Below are 19375 nucleotides of genomic sequence, written 5' to 3' on the forward strand. Positions count from 1 at the left end.
GTGCCTGGGTTGCTCAGTTGGTTAAGCATCTGACTCTTGGTTTAGCTCAGGTCATGATCTTGCAGTTTGTGAGTTTAAGCCCTGTGTAGGGCGCTGCACTAAGAGTGCAGAGCCTTCTTGGGATTCTCTCTCTGCCCCTACTGTGCGTTCTCATGTTCTTTCTCAAAATAAAAAAATAAACTTTAAAAATATTTTAAAAATAAAGATAACTTTGCAAATTACAATTATGAGTAATTGTAATGACTATTCATTTGCAATCCCCAAATCAACTCCTCAGATATTAAACTTTATTATTTAAAAATTCAGATTAATGAAATCTGGGAAAGCAGTTCTTTGTTTAATATTTGGCTCTTCTATTCAAAGCCATAATAGGTATACAGGGTCATTTTATTTATTACCATTTTAACAATTCCAGATGAATTCTGTAGGAATTGCCCATTAAATATATATAAAAGATATATATCTTAAAAATCAATCTGTAATAGATCTCATACATATATATAGATATACATATAGTCTTTTTTTTCTCTATATATGTGCATTTACATATAGTGTTAAAGATCAGTTTGTTTTGAAAGAAAGCAAGAGAGTTTCACAGCTTGAAATGTGGAAGTGATTCAAAAAGGGAACTAGAGGCGGGGGCCGCCTGGATGGCTCAGTCAGTTAAGCATCTGACTCTTGGTTTTGGCTTGGATCACATGATCTCATGGGTCATGAGTTTGAGCCCCACGTCGGGCTCCACGCTGACACTGCGAAGCCTGCCTGGGATTCTCTCTTTCTCCCTCTCTCTCTGTGCCCCTTCTCTGCTTGCACTCTCTCTATTCTGCTCTCTCTTAAGATAAATAAAGTTTAAAATAATAATAAAGGGAACTAGAGCCTGGGTGGCTCAATCGGTTAAGCATTGGACTCTCGATTTGGGCTCAGGTCATGATCCTAGGGTTTGTGGGATCGAGCCCCATAGCAATTTCTGTGTTGCCAGCATAGAGCCTGCTTGGGATTCTGTCTGTCTCTCTCTCTCTCTCTCTCTGCCATTTGTCACCTCGTGTGTACTTTTTCTCTCTCTCGCTGTCTCTCAAAATAAGTAAACATTAAGAATAAATAAATATTAAAAATAAATAAAAGCTTGCGAGAGAGAGAAGAAGAAGGAGAATCCCAAGCAGGATTCTTAACTTAACCCAGGCACCTCTAAAAGAAGCAAACTTTCTGTCACTATTCATAATTTACTTATTTTTTATTTCAAATCACTTGTAGAATTTCTAGATTCAGATTGAGGCAGTAATGAAGGATTAGTATCGAAATAGGTTCATTTGGGGGCACCTGGGTGGCTCAGTCGGTTAAGTGTCTGACTGCGGCTCAGGTCATGATCTCGCGGTTTGTGAGTTCGAGCCCCGCGTCAGGCTCTGTGCTGACAGCTCAGAGCCTGGAGCCTGCTTCGGATTCTGTGTCTCCTTCTCTCTCTGCCCCTCCCATGCTCATGCTCTGTCTCTCTCTGTCTCTTAATAGTAAATAAACGTTTAAAAAAAATTTTTTTTTTAAATAGGTTCATTTGTGTTTGTTTTTAATTTTTTTTTTTTTACATTTATTTTTTGAGAGACAGAGCACAAGCAGGGGAGGGGCAGAGAGAGAATGAGACACAGAATCTAAAGCAATCTCCAGGCTCTGAGCTGTCAGCACAGAGCCCGATGTGGGGCTCAAACTCACAAACCATGACTTGAGCCGAACTTAGACACTTAACTGAGTGAGCCACCCAGGTGCCCCAGTTCATTTGGTTTTTTAAATTTTTTTTTTTTAACGTTTATTTATTTTTGAGACAGAGAGAGACACAGCATGAACGGGGGAGGGGGAGAGAGAGGGAAACACAGAATTGGAAGCAGGCTCCAGGCTCTGAGCCATCAGCCCAGAGCCCGACGCGGGGCTCGAACCTGCAGACCGCGAGATCGTGACCTGAGCTGAAGTCGGACGCCTAACCGACTGAGCCACCCAGGCGCCCCTCATTTGGTTTTTTAAAGATTCCATTTTTTAAAAAAAATTTTTAATGTTTGTTTTTGAGAGAGAGCACAAGTGGGAGAGGGGCAGAGAGAGAGGGAGACACAGAATCCAAAGCAGGCTCCAGACTCTGAGCTGTCAGCACAGTGTCTGATGCAGGGCCCAAACTCATGAACCGTGAGATCATGACCTGAACCAAAGTCAGACACTTAACCAACTGAGCCACCCAAGCCCTCTAGTTTTTTAAAGATTTCAAATTAAGTTTAAGTATGCTCTCCAAAGCAAGTGTAATAAAAGTTTTTAAATACAAACGAGGAGGACACCTCACAAGAACATCTATTCAACCATTTCTTTAACTGTAGGTAGTTTGTGACATAGTTACAGTGTTTAAACAAAAGAGTAAAATTAAGAGTGGATGGAATTTTAAAACTGTTTCTTAGAAATTGGATCATTGCAGGTACATTTCTTGATGACCTCATGTGCACTGAATCTGTGCTCTCAGATTTTTGTCCCTCAGTATCTGTGGACATACACACATGTATACATGTTTTTTGTTTTTTTTTTCACCTGGCTTAAAAATGTGTTTTTGTTTTGTTTTGTTTTGTTTTGTTTTGTTTTTGAGATGGCTAACTGGGCTTAAGAAGCCTAACTGCCATAAATCAGAAGCTGTTTTGACTATTTCATAGTGTCTTAAGAGAGCTTAGAAACAAAGTAAGTGCTCAGAAATTGAAACCTTGACCTTGATCCCACTTGTCATTTGATCTATTCAACTGAATCAACCAACTATAGTCTAGCTAAATAACATATGTCATCAAACTCACATCACCTTCAGTTGTCAGTATTGGCCTCCTGCATATCTCATCCTGGTAGAAAAACATAATCATTACCCCTTAATATTCCTTCCCAGTTCTGTAATGTACTGGGGAAGAAGGGCATAAGTCAGATATGGTTCATGGTTATCTTCCAAGAAGATGCAGTCCCCTTGAATGAGTGCTGGTGAAGCATTTATGAACTTTTTTCTTGTAAGGATGCTTCTGCCACTATTCTGACAAAAAATAACTTTGATTTGCTCTATTTGACTTTAAATGAAAATTAACATGGTTAGGAAGTAGTGTAAATTGCATTGTAACGTACATTTCACAATTAATGTTGTCCAAAACATATGATAACTAACATTGTGCTTGGTGGACTTATTTTTCCCTTAAAATTATATTCATTCTTTTATTCAACAAATATATTTGCATGTATTTTGTATAAGATACTTAACAGTGGATATAGAATGAAAAAGAAAACATCCTAGGTTCTTATGGAGCTTACATTCTTGTGATTGGAGAGAGACAAAAAACAAGCAAATAACTACATTAATTTCAAGTGGTGCTAAATGCTATTTTAGAAATAAACAAGATTATGTGACCAGGTTGGGAAGAGTGCTACTTTAGATAGGATGGTCACAGAAGACTTCTCTGTGGAGGTAACATTTGAATAAGACCTGACAATGGATAAGGAACTAGACATTTGAAGAGGTGAAGGAAGAATATTCCAGTGGGAGAGACCAGCAAGTTGTAAAGCCTCTGAGGTAAAAAAGTGAATTTAGTATGTTAAAAGAATGGACTAAGAAGGTCAGTGTAGCCAGAGTGTAACAAGCTGGGGGAGAATGGAAAAGAGATACAGTTGACAGGAAAAGCACCTTGTAAGCCACTGTAAAACATTAAAGGCAATTTTAAGATTAATGTCCCGATGCCTGTGAATCTGAGCTTTAAAATACATTTTTTCCCTAGTCAGACTCTTTACACTTTGCTGCTAAAAGGAAATCTACTTAATTATAATTTTTATTTCAAAATTTTAATTTAAATATTTCTTCTTTTTGACTCTTGTTATTTCCTTTAAATTTAGAATCATCTTATTGTGAAGGTTCCCCCATATCATGACCAACATATAACTTTGCCAGTATCCGTGGGAATATATGTAGTGACCAATGCTGGAAGATCTCATGATGTTCAGCCATTCACTTACACTCCAGACCCAGGTATGTCAAAATAAAGAATTCTGATCTAAAACCAATAATTAATTTCTAGTTCTTTGGAAGCAATTGAAGTCCAGCCAAGCAAAATGAAAAAGTTGTATGCTAAGATGAGTTGATACTAAGGGCATTATTTCCTAAGAAGATAGCCACCAAATACTGCTTTTGCTCTTACATCTAGGGTGTCATTTTGCCTTGTGCTGTCCTGGTTAAAGAAAAGCTAGGAATGCTGTCAAGTCCTACTCTTCAAAATTATATCATACAAATTACTCCTTAGTAATAAGTGCCATTCATTAAGGACCTTTTATGTGCAGAAAGGTCAAAGTGACAACTTTGGGTAACTGCTAATAGTTTAGTCTCAGTCTGGCTTATAGGATGCATTTCGGGAGAAGTGAGAGATAGGCTTGGATTGATAAATGATAAAATCACGAATAGAGTTATATGCCTGTAACATTTTCTAATTTGTGTAGTCAAAAATATCAAAGACTGCTGGTTAATAAGTATTTTAAATATAATTTTAAGAACTTAGGTAAAATAGTTGCTTTAGAAACCAGAGCAATAAAAGCAATTGAAATCCTAAAAGGTTAGAAGATCTCTGGGTAAGAAGTGTCTTAAGAATTTTTTTTCAATGGTTATTTAGTTTTGAGAGAGAGAGCAGGGGAGGGGCAGAAGGAGAGGGGGACACAGGATCAGAAGCGGGTCTGCACTGACAGCAGCCCAGTGCGCTGTGAACTGTGAGATCTCATGAACTGTGATATCATGACCTGAGCCAAAGTTGGACTCTTAACCAACTGAGCCACTCACATGCCCCTCTTAGGAATTTTTTGCCTACATTGATTTAGTTGCCTGAAGAAGAGAAGCCTTTTCCTAGCAAAAGTAGGGAGAACAGTTTGGAAAGTTTAATTTGCTAATTAAAATTCTTCACATGTTCCATTGACCTAGGCTTGATTTCTGCCATGTTTACCATTGCTTCAGTTCGTTCCAGTCTCAGGCATACGTCAGAATTAGCAGTTCTTCCATATTTAAAAGTTTATTGTTTATGTTATTCCCAAATACTTCAGGATTCAGTGAGGTACAAAGTGAATAAAGGTGGTGGGGAAAGAAAGCCCTGGCAAGAAAAAGTAATGGAAACAGTAGCTAGGGCAGAGTTGTAACTAGTCTTGATAATACTTTCTCTCACTTAATGTGTCTCCCATTTAAAAAAATATGTCTAGATTTCACAGCATTGGTTATTATGCACCAGTCTGCTACAAAAGTATGCCACAGTATATATAACATTAATGAAGTTAATAGTTGTGTTAGAATAAAAGATCAGCAGTAAAATTTTCAGACAGAAAAAGGCAAAGATTAGAAATAATATATTGGTTTCAACAAAAACAGGAAAGAGAAGATACTCAGACCACATATTTAATTGTTCTCTTTCTAGGAAGGTCTCAAAAATCCAAGAAAGTTTTATTTAAAAATAATGGTAGTTAACACATTTTACTAAATGCTAATTACTAAATAGTGGCATTTAATATTTTATGTGAAGAGGAGCTTACCCATGCAGCAAAAGCTGGCATAATTGGTACAGAACGTTCTTCCTAATGAACTTGTGTGTCATTTGTGTGGGAAGGGAAGAAAGAAGTGTATGTATGTGGTCAGGGTAGCCTGAAAGATTTTGCAGTCCTGAGGTTTTGTTGTCATTTGTTTGTTTTTATTGATTACTGATGAAGAACATCAGGACTTTAAAGTGCTTAGAGTCAGCACTAAGAATCTTCATTTCTTAGTGATAAATGCTGATTACTAGAAATTTCCCAGGGCACCTGGGTGGCTTAGTGGATTAAGCATCCGACTCTTGGTTTTGGCTCAGGTCATGATCTCACGGTTCAGGAATTCGAGCCCCGCATCAGGCTCTGTGCTGACAGCACAGAGGCTGCTTAGGATTCTTGCTCTCTCCCTCTTTCTGCCCCTCCCCTGTTGACATCCTCTCTCTCTCTCTCTCTCAAAAATAAATAAACTTAAAAAAAAGAAAGAAATTTCCCTTTGATAGATTGCCAGATAAAACAGCTTTTAAGTCCTCTGCTTTATAGCCGATACTAATTGACTATCTTTGGCCACATTTAGGCAATCATTAACGTATGTTTATTCTTTTAAGTTTTTCTCTTCATATTTTATATTCTGTAGATAGCATTCACTCTCAGAAACTCTTAATTGAATAAATAAGTAGCATGCAAACTTTGTAATAAGATGTAATGCTTCAGTTTCTGCCTTTATGATATGGCTAATCGAAGAATCTTCCCATAATTTCACTTTTTTGTATTTTATAAAATGTGATAATCTTTTCAGGTTTATGTGAGAGAGAATATGATTTCAGGAAAGCTTGGTTATAGAAAATTTGCACTACCTCATTATGATCATCCAGTTGCTGTTGTGATTCATCTGAGGACTGTGGTTAAATATTTGAATATTCAGTGGTGTATAATTATAAGAGGAAAAACTAGGCCTACCCTAATATTCACAAGTCAGAGTAGAAATGGCGACTATTATACTATTTGTCTAAATATTTAAAAGTTATAAATAAACTGGCTAATTAAATATATCCTATTCTCCTAATTTGACCAAGATACTTTCATATCAACCTGGAAGGCCAGATTTAGGATTATCATAATGCCTTGGGAGTTCCAAGCTGGATGTGGCAACAAGAGGAAAGAGAATACCCAGCCTGTCAACCGCCTTTCCCTTTCCTAGCTCCATGCTATACCTAGAGGACCTTAATGCACCAACCAGTGCTTCCAAGCTTTGTCCATTCCGTAGGTCTAAGACTCCACACATAGTCTAGAATAGTTTTGCAGAAAAAGTGGATATCATGGGTACTTGGTACAAGGTCTAAAAGTAGGATTGGACAAGGGCTCAAGTGAACATAAACTGGCTTTGCACACTCTTTCAGACACAAGCCCTTCTAAAGCCCTCTGAATCTATTACTGCTAAAAAGGGGCATTGCACGTGCATGTTCTCAAACATTTAGATACTTTGCAGGGTCATAAAACCTTTGTTTTATTGCCAGTTAGTCACCAAAGCTTTTACTTCAGTCTATTACGACACATAAATCACATTAGGTTAATTTTGTAGTGACTCAGCAGTGGTGATTTCTGTACGAAATGAAGGACATAACATTTGTTCATCGTTTTGTTACTCTAACAAGAAATGACTAAAACTTAATTTTAAAAGAAGACATTTAAGAGGCACCTGGGTGGCCCAGTCGGTTAAGCATCTAACTCTTGATTTTGGCTCAGGTCATGATCTCATAGTTCGTGAGGTCAAGCCCCACATCAGGCTACACACTGACTGTGCAGAGCCCTCTTGGGATTCTCTGCCCCTCCCCTGATCATGTTCTGTCTCTCTCTCTCTCTCAAAATAAAATTAAATAAAAATTAAAAAAAATAAAAATAGAAATTTAAGGGGTACCTGGCCAGCTCAGTTGGTAGAGCATGCAACTCTTGATCTCAGGGGTTATGAGTTTGAGCCCCACCTTGTGTGTGGAGCCTACTTAAAATTTAAATAATAAAAAATAAAAATAAATAAAAGTAGAAATTGAAAGTGGTTTCAAAGATTATTTTCTATTTTAAAATCTGTAATTGTTAGAATTAATGTTATGCTTTAAAACTATCTAGAAGTAGGGGCATCTGGGTGACTCAGTCGGTTAAACATCGGACTTCAGCTCAGATGATGGTCTTGCAGTTTGTGAGTTCAAGCCCCTCGTTGGGCTCTGTGCTGACAGCTCAGAGCCTGGAGCCCACTTCAGATTCTGTGTCTCCCTCTCTCTCTCTACCCCCTCCACCACTTGCACTCTGTCTCTCTCTCTCTCTCTCTCTCAAAAATAGATAAACATTAAAAAAGTTTTTTTTTAATGTCTAGAGGGACATCTGGCTGACTGTTGGAAGAGCATGCAACTCTTGATCTCAGGGTTGTGAGTTCAAGCCCCATGTTGGGTGTAGAGATTACTTAAAAATATAAAATCTAAAAAACTAAAAAATTAAAACAAAATCTTTAAAAATAAATAATTAAAACTGTCTATGGATTTCTTTTCCATTCAACTCCCTGTATATCATTTGTTGGACCTTCTGTGTAGCACAATAAATTATTTAAGTTCATTCTTAGATGTGTACATTTTGTCTCTTTATCCACAATTGACTAGCTCTTTATAGTATCTTTATAAATATCATTTCACATTGTCATGTCAAAAATAAGAAATTGTGGGGTGCCTGGGTGGCTCAGTCAGTTAAGCAACTGACTCTTGGTTTCTACTCAGGTCATGCTCTCATGGTCATGCTCTCATGGTTTGTGAGTTCGAGCCCCACGTTGGGCTTTGCACTGTCAGTGCATCCTCCTTTGGATTCTCTCTCTGCCCCTCCTGCATGTTTTTGCACTTTCTCTTTCTCTCTCAAAATAGGTAAATAAACTTTAAAAAAATAAATTGTAAATAAGGTGACTCAATTAGAGTGGGAGAGAGCCAAAGCATAAGAGACTGTTAAAAACTGAGAACAAACTGAGGGTTGATGGGGGGTGGGAGGGAGGGGCGGGTGGGTGATGGGTATTGAGGAGGGCACCTTTTGGGATGAGCACTGGGTGTTGTATGGAAACCAATTTGTCAGTAAACTTCATATAAAAAATAAATAAATAAATAAAAAATAAAAAAAATAAATACATAGAAATATAGAAATTAAAAATTTTAATAAAATTATTGTATAATCATTTTAAGTGAGATCCTGGAATTTATTCAACTTTATCATTTCAGAACTGAACTCTGTTCTTAGGCCCATTAAATTTAAAGTTGCCAGGGCATCTGGGTGGCTCAATTGATTGTCTGTCTGACTTCGGTTCAGGTCATGATCTCACAGTTGTGAGTTTGAGGCCCACATCGGGCTCTGTGCTGACAGCTCGGAGCCTGGAGCCTGCTTCGGATTCTGTGTCTCCCTGTGTCTCTCTGCCTTGCCCCCGCTTGCACTCTGTCTCTCTCTCTCTCAAAAATAAATAAACGTAAGAAAAAATTTTTAGGTTGCCATAGTAGATATAGTTGATATGACTTGATGTAATAATAGTTGAGCAATTCACCATTAACAGTGCACAAGGGATTTTTCCAAGGCTTTACAAAAGGAATAATCATAATGCTCTAGATTCTTTTTTTTTTTTTTAATTTTTGTTTTAACGTTTATTTATTTTTGAGACAGAGAGAGACAGAGCATGAACGGGGGAGGGGCAGAGAGAGAGGGAGACACAGAATCAGAAACAGGTTCCAGGCTCTGAGCCATCAGCCCAGAGCCCGACGAGAGGCTCAAACTCAAGGACCACGAGATCGTGACCTGGCTGAAGTCGGACGCTTAACCGACTGAACCACCCAGGCGCCCCTCTAGATTCTTTATGTTCATTACAGGTTTTTAAAAATTTAGTTCAATTAATTGACTAACGTTTCTCAATCGATATATTTTTTTAACAAATCATTTAGGTGGATGAATGGTGAATTTTTTTTATGCTAGTGTTACAGTATATTTGATCAGTTTAAAAAGTTTCATATCAGTCTTCTCATCAGTTATCCTTAATATGAATACTGTTACAAGAAGGATTTTTTAAAGTTACCGTTGCTTTTGTTTTGATAAGTGAGCATGTGCTGCTGCCCACTCGGTTGGTGAATTTTAGAGCATAGGTTGATGGTTCTAAAAACTCCTCTCTGCCTGGATTTTCTGCTAAACAAATGATTTAATAATGTCTTGTGGGAAATATTCTGATGAAAGAATTTTAAGATACTCATCTTTTTATGTACAAATTCAAGTAAATACATCAATCTTTTTGTTTTGTTTTGCTTTAATAGCAGCAGCTGGTGCTTTGAATGTAAATGTGAAGAAAGAAATATCTAGTCCTTCAAGACCTTGCTCTTTTGAAGAGGCCATGAAAGGTACCAAGTTGATTCTTTTCAAAAATTACAAATAGGTTATCCTATATGTTTTCTCTAGCAAATCTGACTATTTGGTTTTCTCTCACATACTTGGGACACTTAGCAGGGTATCTTCCATATCCCAAAATAAATATTTGTTTAACTTCACTGAATGCTTGTTTCCCAACTTGATATTTCCCTTAAGTCACCATATGAACAAACTTTTTTTAAACATGTTGGAGTAGAGGAGACTTTTGTTTTGTTTTTCATTCCTCAGTGTTAAAAATATTAAAAGTATAGGGGTGCCTGGGTGGCGCAGTCGGTTAAGCGTCCGACTTCAGCCAGGTCACGATCTCGCGGTCCGTGGGTTCGAGCCCCGCGTCAGGCTCTGGGCTGATGGCTCGGAGCCTGGAGCCTGTTTCCGATTCTGTGTCTCCCTCTCTCTCTGCCCCTCCCCCGTTCATGCTTTGTCTCTCTCTGTCCCAAAAATAAATAAAAAAAAAAAAGTTGAGAAAAAAAAAATATTAAAAGTATAAAATACAGTAATGTATGTAAAATAGAGTTTATAAAGCTTCTTGCTACCAAGATTAGTACTTGACATTGAAATTTTGAAACTGAAGACACCAAAATTTGAACTATTTTGAAAAATTTTATTTTTTTTTTAATTTTTTTTTAACGTTTTTATTTATTTTTGAGACAGAGAGAGACACAGCATGAACGGGGGAGGGGCAGAAAGAGAGGGAAACACAGAATCGGAAGCAGGCTCCAGGCTCTGAGCCATCAGCCCAGAGCCCAACGTGGGGCTCGAACTCGCAGACCGCGAGATCGTGACCCAAGCTGAAGTCCGATGCTTAACCGACTGAGCCACCCAGGCGCCCCTATTTTGAAAAATTTTAACATCTTTAAAAGTTTCTTGGGGCACCTGGGTGGCTCAGTCGGTTGGGCATCTGACTTCAGCTCAGGTCACGATCTCACAGTCAGTGAGTTCGAGTCCCGCATCGGGCTCTGTGCTGACAGCTCAGAGCCTGGAGCCTACTTCAGATTCTGTGTCTCCCTCTCTCTCTGCTCCTTCCCCACTCGTGCTCTGTCTCTGTCTCTCAAAAATGAATAAACATTAAAATTTTTTTAAGTTTTTTTAGTTACTCTTTCTTCTGACATCTTTATTCACTCTTTGCCAATCCCAAGAGACAATGAAGATATCTTCAAGATGTTATAATGTGGTAGAGTAGATTTTTTTTCTGTCTGTCTAGTTTTTATTCCCCCATCTTGCATGCTTTATTCCACACCCAACCTTTAATACCTCAGGTGGCTGACACATGGTGGTGGAGCCAGAATCGAGTAGATATTTTTCTTAATAGACTTCTAACACAAGTAGATACTCAGTGATGATGCTTTTTTGCCATTATATATGAAGAGGTCAATTATATAATGGCCATTGATTTATTCTTCTAATTCTAGCCTTTATTTGCACTTTTCTGCCTTGGAATTCATGTGAGTTAAATCAAATAAAATTTTAAAATTAAAAATACTTAATCAAATACAGTGGGTTTTTTTTTATATTGTCAGTAAAATTCAGCATTCATATACATATAGCATGTTCAGTATGCCTGTCATTTTAATTTCTGACCATGGACACTTTCAGAGTAGGTTAGTGAGGAATAATGCAGCAGTAAGTAATCTGCCAAGGTTATCTGATTCAACTACAAGATTTACAAAACTGTATAATGGCTAACAATAGCTAACATTTATTGAACGTATATTAAGTACTCAGCAAAATGCTATGCTCTTTACTGACACTATTTCCAAACTCTCTGAGGTAGGTAATTTATTATTCTCATTTCACAGAGGAGTAAACCAAGGTTCCAGAGAAATTAAATAATTTGCCCAAGGTCACTTAGCTAGTGTTAAGAAAGGAGGGGTGCCTGGGTAGCTCAGTCCGTTAAGCAACCAACTCTTGATCTCGGCTCAGGTCATGATCTCACAGTTCGTGGGATCAAGCCCTGCATGGATGGCAAAGTTGGCAAAAAACAGACCACAGGAGCACCTGAGTGGGCTCAGTCGGTTGAGCATCCGGCTTCAGCTCAGGTCATGACCTCACGATTTGTGAGTACGAGCCTTACATCGGGCTGCCTGCTATCAACACAGAGCCAGCTTCTGATCCTCTATCCCTCTATCTCTCTGCACCTCCCCCTCTCACTCTCTCTCTCTCAAAAATAAATAAACATTTTTTAAAAAGGATTAGAAACAAACACACAGATACATGCTATTAATTTTTCACAATTCAGACCTTATTTTGACAGTTACAAGTGAAATCATGGTAAAAATTTTTTGAAGGTAGAATATTAAATTGAATGCTAAACTTATCAATTTAATTTTTTCACTTGTCATTTTAAATAGAATATCATTATTTGGAGATTCGTGATCAATTTTAAAAATAGTAGCTTTCAGAACCAGGAATTTTTTTTGACATATGTCTTATTTTTATGATTGCTTGAAATCAGAGCTTTAGTATAATACCACAGTGCCATCTGAGAGATTTAATTAGGTATCGTTTAATGAAGACTGAGCATTATAAATGACTTTTAAACTTGTGTGCTGGCAGGAATCTTCCAAGTGACTTAAATAGACATCAATTACAATAAGATATAGAACTTGGGGCGCCTGGGTGGCTAAATCGATTAGATGTCTGACTTAATTTTGGCTCAGGTCATTATCTTGCAGCTCTTGGGTTCAAGTCCCATGTGAGCCTCTGTGCTGACAGTGCAGAGCCTGCTTGGGATTCTGTCTCTCACTGTCTGTCTGCCCCTTCCCTGCTCACTCACTTGTTCTCTCTCTCTCTCTTTCAAAACATAAATAAATAAACTTAAAAAAAATAAAAAACAAGATTTAGAACTTGATAACCTAAATATGATAGTTTTTGAAAGCTTTTGCTCTAAAGGAAATTTCTAATTCCTTGGAGAAGGCTCAGGCGAGAGTGGGTGGAGAGTAAAGAAGATAAGTGCACTGTGTCTATATCCTTTACACAAAAACAATACAAATTAAGTAAGACAAAGTATATAGCATAAACTACTGTTAACAGTTTCTTGGGCATATTTCCAGAAAGTTTTCTGTATCTATAGGTACAGGTAGATGTGAGGAGATTCTCTAGATAGATCGCTCAAAGACTTTTACTGCAGGTTTAGGATTCAGGGATAAAGTATAGTTGAGCCTCGAATAACACAGGTTTGAACTGCACAGGTACACTTATGGAGATTTTTTCAGTAGATATGGTATATCTATTTTCCTTATGATTTTCTTAATAGCACTTTCTTTTCTCTAGCTTACTTTATTGTAAGAATATAGTATGTAATACATATAACATACAAAATATGTTAATCAACTGTTTATTTTATGGGTTAGACTTCTGGTCAACTGTAGGCTATCATTAGTTTTGATACAGTCAAAACTAATTATGTATTAGTTTTGATACAAAGTTTTGAGACAGTCAAAAGTTCTGTGCAGATTTTCAACTGTGTGGCAGTGTCAGTACCTCAACCCCCACATTGTTCGAGGATCAACTTGTATTGATGTGCATTCCCTCATGGTTTCAGCTCTGTAAGCAGTGGTTAATTGGATGAGTGTGAAAAATCGTTGAGAACATATGCTTTTCTCTAACTGGTTTTAACTATGTGGAAAGGTTTTGAAGCTTGGAGGAGACATATCTCAATCTCATTTTACAGATGAATAAAACCAAGGCTTAGAGAAGTTAAGTAATTTGCTCAAGGTCACACAGCTAGTAACTGACATAGCTTGCAACTTAGATTTCCCCCAAAACTATTATTTCTTCCCCTCTAAATCTTAATTTATGTTTTAATCTAACATATTTGTACTTGATCTAAAGGCTGCTTGCTGACAACAAACTTTTAGTAAAGATTGTTCTGAGTTTCAACAACTGTCTGCAGAGATAGAAGAGAAGACTGTTTAAAAGTTGTTTGGCATAGGGGCCCCCGGATGGCTCAGTCTGTTAAGTGTCTGACTTCGGCTCAGGCCATGATCTCATGAGTTTGAGCCCTGCGTCAGTCTCAGAGGCTGGAGCATACTTCGGATTCTATGTCTCCCTCTCTTTCTGCCCCTCCCCTGCTCACACTCTGTCTCTCTCCCTCAAAAAATTAATAAACATTAAAACATTTTTTTAAAAAGTTGTTTGGCATAAACTATCAATACTCATATTCTTCACAAATTCAAATTGATGTTTGGATGATGAAATGTGTTTATCTTCTCTTATGGATTTTCTGAATTGGCTTAAGAGTTCTCCCCTAACCCTTAGGCAATACAAAGACTTTACATGTTTGATGTTTTTTTCCTTTTTCACTAAAATATAATTTCTAGGCAGTAGGACTTTATCCATCTTTTTTTTTTTTTTAAGTTTATTTTTTTGAGAGAGAGAGAAACCAAGCATGCAAGTGGACAAAGGGCAGAATGAGAGGGAAAGAGGGAGAATCTCAGGCAGGCCCCATGCTATTAGCCCAGAGGCCAGCATGGGGCTCAGTTCATTAACTGCAAGATCATGACCTGAGCCAAGATCAAGAGGGGGACACTTAACTGACTCAACCACCCAGGCACCCTGGGCTTTATCCATCTTAATCATCATTGGAACCCAGAACAGTGCCTGAAACTTTGTAAAGGATTATAAATACATAATGAGAATGTAGGAAAGAAAGGTAGAGTGACATCTCTCAACCCATTTAATATTGTTTACTGGTCCATTAAGATATAGTTACAGGTTCTGGGGTACGATAGATAGTATAGACTCACTTTTCCCTGTTTCTCCCTTCTAAATCTACCAAATTATGTTGGAGATAATTGAACAGTCGTAAAAACACTTTGAAAATAGAAAGAAGAAAGTGGACAGGCTAGGGACCTCAGAACTTGGAGACTGACCCTAAGTGAGTTTTCTGGGTTTTCTTTATATCTACCATTTATCTGAATTGGGCACCAGAGAAGTCTGTGACTCAAAACTGGCCACAGGTACAGACAGAATAAATCAACAAATAAGTATGAATAGCCTGCTCTGAAAGACCAGGAAAGGCCAAGCCTAGTAGAGGCTTAGTAGGATGACTCATACCTAGTGGCAGCAGCTGACCCACTAGCAAAATTAGGGGACCATCTAACCCCCCCACCCACATTTGTGGTAGCAAGAGCAGAACTTGAGATGGTCAACCCACTCCATGCCCCACACCTACCAAGTAGCAGTAGGCCAGATATCCAGACAGTAGAACCGAAGAGGGCCAAAACACAGGCTTCACATAAGCCAGCTGAAGCAGGTCAGTCGGTCTGCAGAAGAGGGAACAACAGAACCCAGGGAGCCAACCCATCCCCTACCCCATACCAGGCCATAGCACACAGGCCCTGTGCTGCCTGTATTGGTGGTATCAGCAGGTCCTGTGAGTCCCTGTCCTTCCCCCAACAGCAGAGGAAGACCCAGGCCAAGTGTCTCCTAATCTTCCACCCAGTAATAGAAGGCAGTCCAATGGCAGAAAGTGAAACAGATCCAGGGTGTCCCAAACTTTGACCCAATGGCCGGGAACCCACCCTGACCTTGAAGTTTTTGACCTTCCAACCAGTGGCAGAAGTAGCCCACATAAGTGCTTCCCTATCTGCAGCAGCACCAGCAGGGATAGAATGGGAAGCCCATTAGTATCAGGAGACCAGAGAGCATACCAGGAGAACTCTTTCCCTTTATGCAGGTCCAGCATCCCTCACCACCTACACCAGGGAGCTCAGGGAAGCACCTTCCATTCTTGTGAGTAGCACCAGCAAGATTCTAGCTATAGTTCATACATAGCTAAAACAACAAGCAGACCAGAATAAGTGTCAGAAAACTAAATGGTTATTGGCCATAGAAAGACTTCGTGCCTGTGGCTATAGAAAGATTTGTATCTTTGGGTGGACATTAGACAAATTGTCCTTTTCTTGTTTGTCTATACCAATAGACCTGCCTATCAGTAGTCTCCTTAGAGGAGTTAAAGACTCTTGCTCAACTTATTCCACCCATTCTCACTTTCCAAAAGGGGGGGAAAAACTCTGATAATAAGAATTATTCTCCAGAGGTTCCTGGGTGGCTCAGTTGGTTAAGCATCCAACTCTTGATTTTGACTCAGGTCATGATATCAGGGTTGTGAGATCAAGCCCTGAGTCAGGCTCCACGCTCAGCACAGAGCCTGCTTGGGATTCTCTCTCTCTGTCTCTCTCTCTCTCTCTCTCTCTCTCTGTCTCTCTCTCTCTCTCTCTCTCCGCCCCCCCCCTCACTCCCTCACTCTCTTCCCTCCCTCACTTGTATGTATGTATGTGTGTGTGTGTCTCAAAATAACATTTTTTTAAAAAAGAATTACTCTCTAAATAAATTTGGGCAAAAATCATGTACAGATCGATTTAACTGTAGGTGATGCATTTACTTGTCAGTGAATTTTTATATAGTTTCTAATTGAATTGTAATATAAATTTGTCTTTAGATGTTAAACTTGTTAGGCCAGAAATATTATAATGAAAATATGCAACATTACACTGTATCATTAACCAAACAGTCCACAACAAACTATGACAAAAGTAAAGTAAGATTATTCATTGCTTCATTAATTCAGCAAATGTTTATTGGTTGCCTACTATGTACCTCGCAACAACAAAATCTGCCTTCATGACACTCATATTCTACTAGAACTAAAAAGCAGATATAGCAGTTGAAGGGGCGTCTGGGTGACTCATTCGGTTAAGCGTCCGACTTCAGCTCAGGTCATGATCTCTTGGTTCGCAGGTTTGAGCCCCGCATCAGGCTCTTTGCTGTCAACATGGAGCCTGCTTCAGATCCTCATACCCCTCTTTCTCTGCCCCTTCCTCACTCTCTTTCTCTCTCTCTCAAAAGTAAATAAACATAAAAAAAAAAAAAGGATAGTTGAACATTATAGGATCAACTTAGGACATTACCAGTGGTCTTTCAAACTGTCCTTTGAGATGGGCCTAGAATACTTTTTTTTTTTTAATTTTTTTTAACCTTTATTTATTTTTGAGACAGAGGGAGACAGAGCATGAATGGGGGAGGGTCAGAGAGAGGGAGACACAGAATCTGAAACAGGCTCCAGGCTCTGAGCTATCAGCACAGAGCCCGATGCGGGTCTCAAACTCACGGACTGCGAGATCACGACTTGAGCCGGAATCCAACGCTTAACCGACTGAGCCACCCAGGCGCCCCGAGATGGGCCTAGAATACTTTTAAATGCCTGCCTTGTGCATGATCTTTAGTTTTGTCTCAGTCAAAATTGGATTATGAATTGAATTGTATTGGTATTGTTAGAATCTAGGTGAAAATAGGCCTGAGAATTCATGAGTAAATGATCCATTTCTCAGAGTAATAAAATGTAGAATATCAAAAATTAAATGAGCACTTTCCCCTCCCTCAATATAATCTATTTCCACTATCAAAAATTAAATGAGCACTTTCCCCTCCCTCAATATAATCTATTTCCACAGGAGTTGTTTCTAGCCAATTAACTGTGAGACCAGCTGAAGTAAGACAAGAAAATTTCAGATATTTGTAAATCAAAATATTTACAAAGATAGCCATCCTGGTCATATACCATATGCCACTTTAAAATCCTCTTTGTAGCTGGTATTTCTTCTCAGTATCAAACTAAGGAGTTTAACAGCCATGCCTTCTGGGGAATTTGTATGTGTCTCCACAGGGTTTCAAAGTAGTGGTAAACACTTAGATTCAGAATTTGGCTAGATGTTCAGCTCAGAGGACTATCATTTGTGGTATCAGTAGGCTCCACTAAATGCCAGTAGTGCAGACTTGAGATAAAAAAAGAAAGAAAAGGAATCAAGGAGGAAAAGTAGATATGCCAAAATGGTAAAACCTACCTTATCTGCTATATATTTTGTCTCCGTAGTGTAAATCTGTAACTATTCCTGCAGAATGAAGGAGAGGGAAGTAGAAAATACTTGCTGGTTTTGCTTTGGAGATTTAATTGGTAAACCTACAATAATTCTTAAATTTCTGAAAAGAAAAAAAATTAAGTCCTGTCTAAAAGAACTTAGCAAATACATGTTTTCTAAGACATTAATATAGAAAAGCAAAGTCTGTCTGGTTACTTGGTGGTATGTGCTAATGAGACACTTGAGTTTTGTTGAGAGAAATGTTCCAACAATCCTATGGCCCTTACGAAGTTTTGATTTTATGCTGCTGGGCAGCCATATGCTAAGAGGAGAGTTGTGATTGAGTAGCTTTTACCTGGAGATTTCTAAGCTGAATCCTACAACTTACTGTGGCTGTGTTGATTAGTGCAATTCATAGTACCTCCAAAGGGCCCTGAGGCACTGAACTGCTTAAGCTTGTTGTTATCTAACCTGGCTCATATCAGGAGGCCTCAAACCACTACTGCTTCAAAAAAGGGAGGACACATTTTGATACACCAGTTTTATATTTCATGCTACCAGCATAGCATCAAAAAACAGGGGGCGCCTGGGTGGCGCAGTCGGTTAAGCGTCCGACTTCAGCCAGGTCACGATCTCGCGGTCCGTGAGTTCGAGCCCCGCGTCAGGCTCTGGGCTGATGGCTCGGAGCCTGGAGCCTGTTTCCGATTCTGTGTCTCCCTCTCTCTCTGCCCCTCCCCCGTTCATGCTCTGTCTCTCTCTGTCCCAAAAGTGAATAAACGTTGAAAAATGATCTCAAAAAAAACAACAACAAAAAAAAAACAAAAACAGACATTTAGGGGCGCCCAGGTGGCTCAGTCACTTGAGCTTCCGACTCTTGATTTCAGCTCAGGTCATGATCACAGGGTTTTGGGATCAAGCCCTGTGATGGGTGCTGAGTGTGAAGCCTGTTTAAAATTCATTCTCTCCGGGTGCCTGGGTGGCTCAGTCAGTTGAGTGTCTGACTTTGGCTCAGATCATGATCTCACAGTTCGGGAGTTTGAGCCCTGCATCGGGCTCTGGGCTGACAGCTCGGGGCCTGGAGCCTGCTTCATATTATGTGTCTCCTTCTCTCTCTGCCCCTCCCCGCTCACGCTCTGTCTCTCTCTCAGAAATAAACATTAAAAAAAAATTTTTTTTTAAAGATTCATTTTCTCTCTCTCTCTCTCTCTCTCTCTCTCTTTCTCTCTCCTCCCCACCCCGTTCCCCTCTCCCCTGCTCGCACACTTTCTCTCTCTCCCTTAAAAAAAAAAAAGACATTTAAATCATGACTAAGTCAACATATTATAGAATGAAATAGTTGATGATTTTAAACCTTCTTTCTTTCTTTTTTTTTTGGTGTGTGTACAGCAATGAAAACTACTGGTTGTAACTTAGATAAGGTAAATATTCTTCCCAGTGCTCTGATCACTCCACTCATATCAAGCAGTATGATTAAGAGTGAAGATGTTACTCCAATGGAAGTAACAGAAAAAAGATCTTCCCCTATTTTTAAGGTAAGCTGCATTGATAAG

At 38.8% G+C, this 19375-nt stretch overlaps 1 protein-coding gene across 8 annotated transcripts in view; it reads left to right on the forward strand.

Moving 5' to 3' along the window:
- The window catches only part of NFAT5 (nuclear factor of activated T cells 5), a 122069-nt gene that overhangs the window by 85357 nt on the left and 17337 nt on the right, over positions 1-19375 (forward strand). For 6 of the 8 annotated variants that reach the window (XM_047078672.1, XM_047078671.1, XM_047078675.1 and 3 more), the window contains 3 exons: positions 3880-4012; positions 9855-9938; positions 19212-19357. In XM_047078672.1, the coding sequence (XP_046934628.1) occupies positions 3880-4012; positions 9855-9938; positions 19212-19357 (363 nt within the window). The remainder of the gene's footprint in view (positions 1-3879; positions 4013-9854; positions 9939-19211; positions 19358-19375) is intronic. The other 2 variants (XM_047078673.1, XM_047078676.1) reach the window with 1 other exon arrangement.

Source organism: Lynx rufus, unplaced genomic scaffold (genome assembly GCF_022079265.1).
Source record: "Lynx rufus isolate CCGP_SWC_20201006 ecotype Redwood Valley unplaced genomic scaffold, mLynRuf1.p SCAF_16, whole genome shotgun sequence".
Classification (NCBI taxonomy): domain Eukaryota; kingdom Metazoa; phylum Chordata; class Mammalia; order Carnivora; family Felidae; genus Lynx; species Lynx rufus.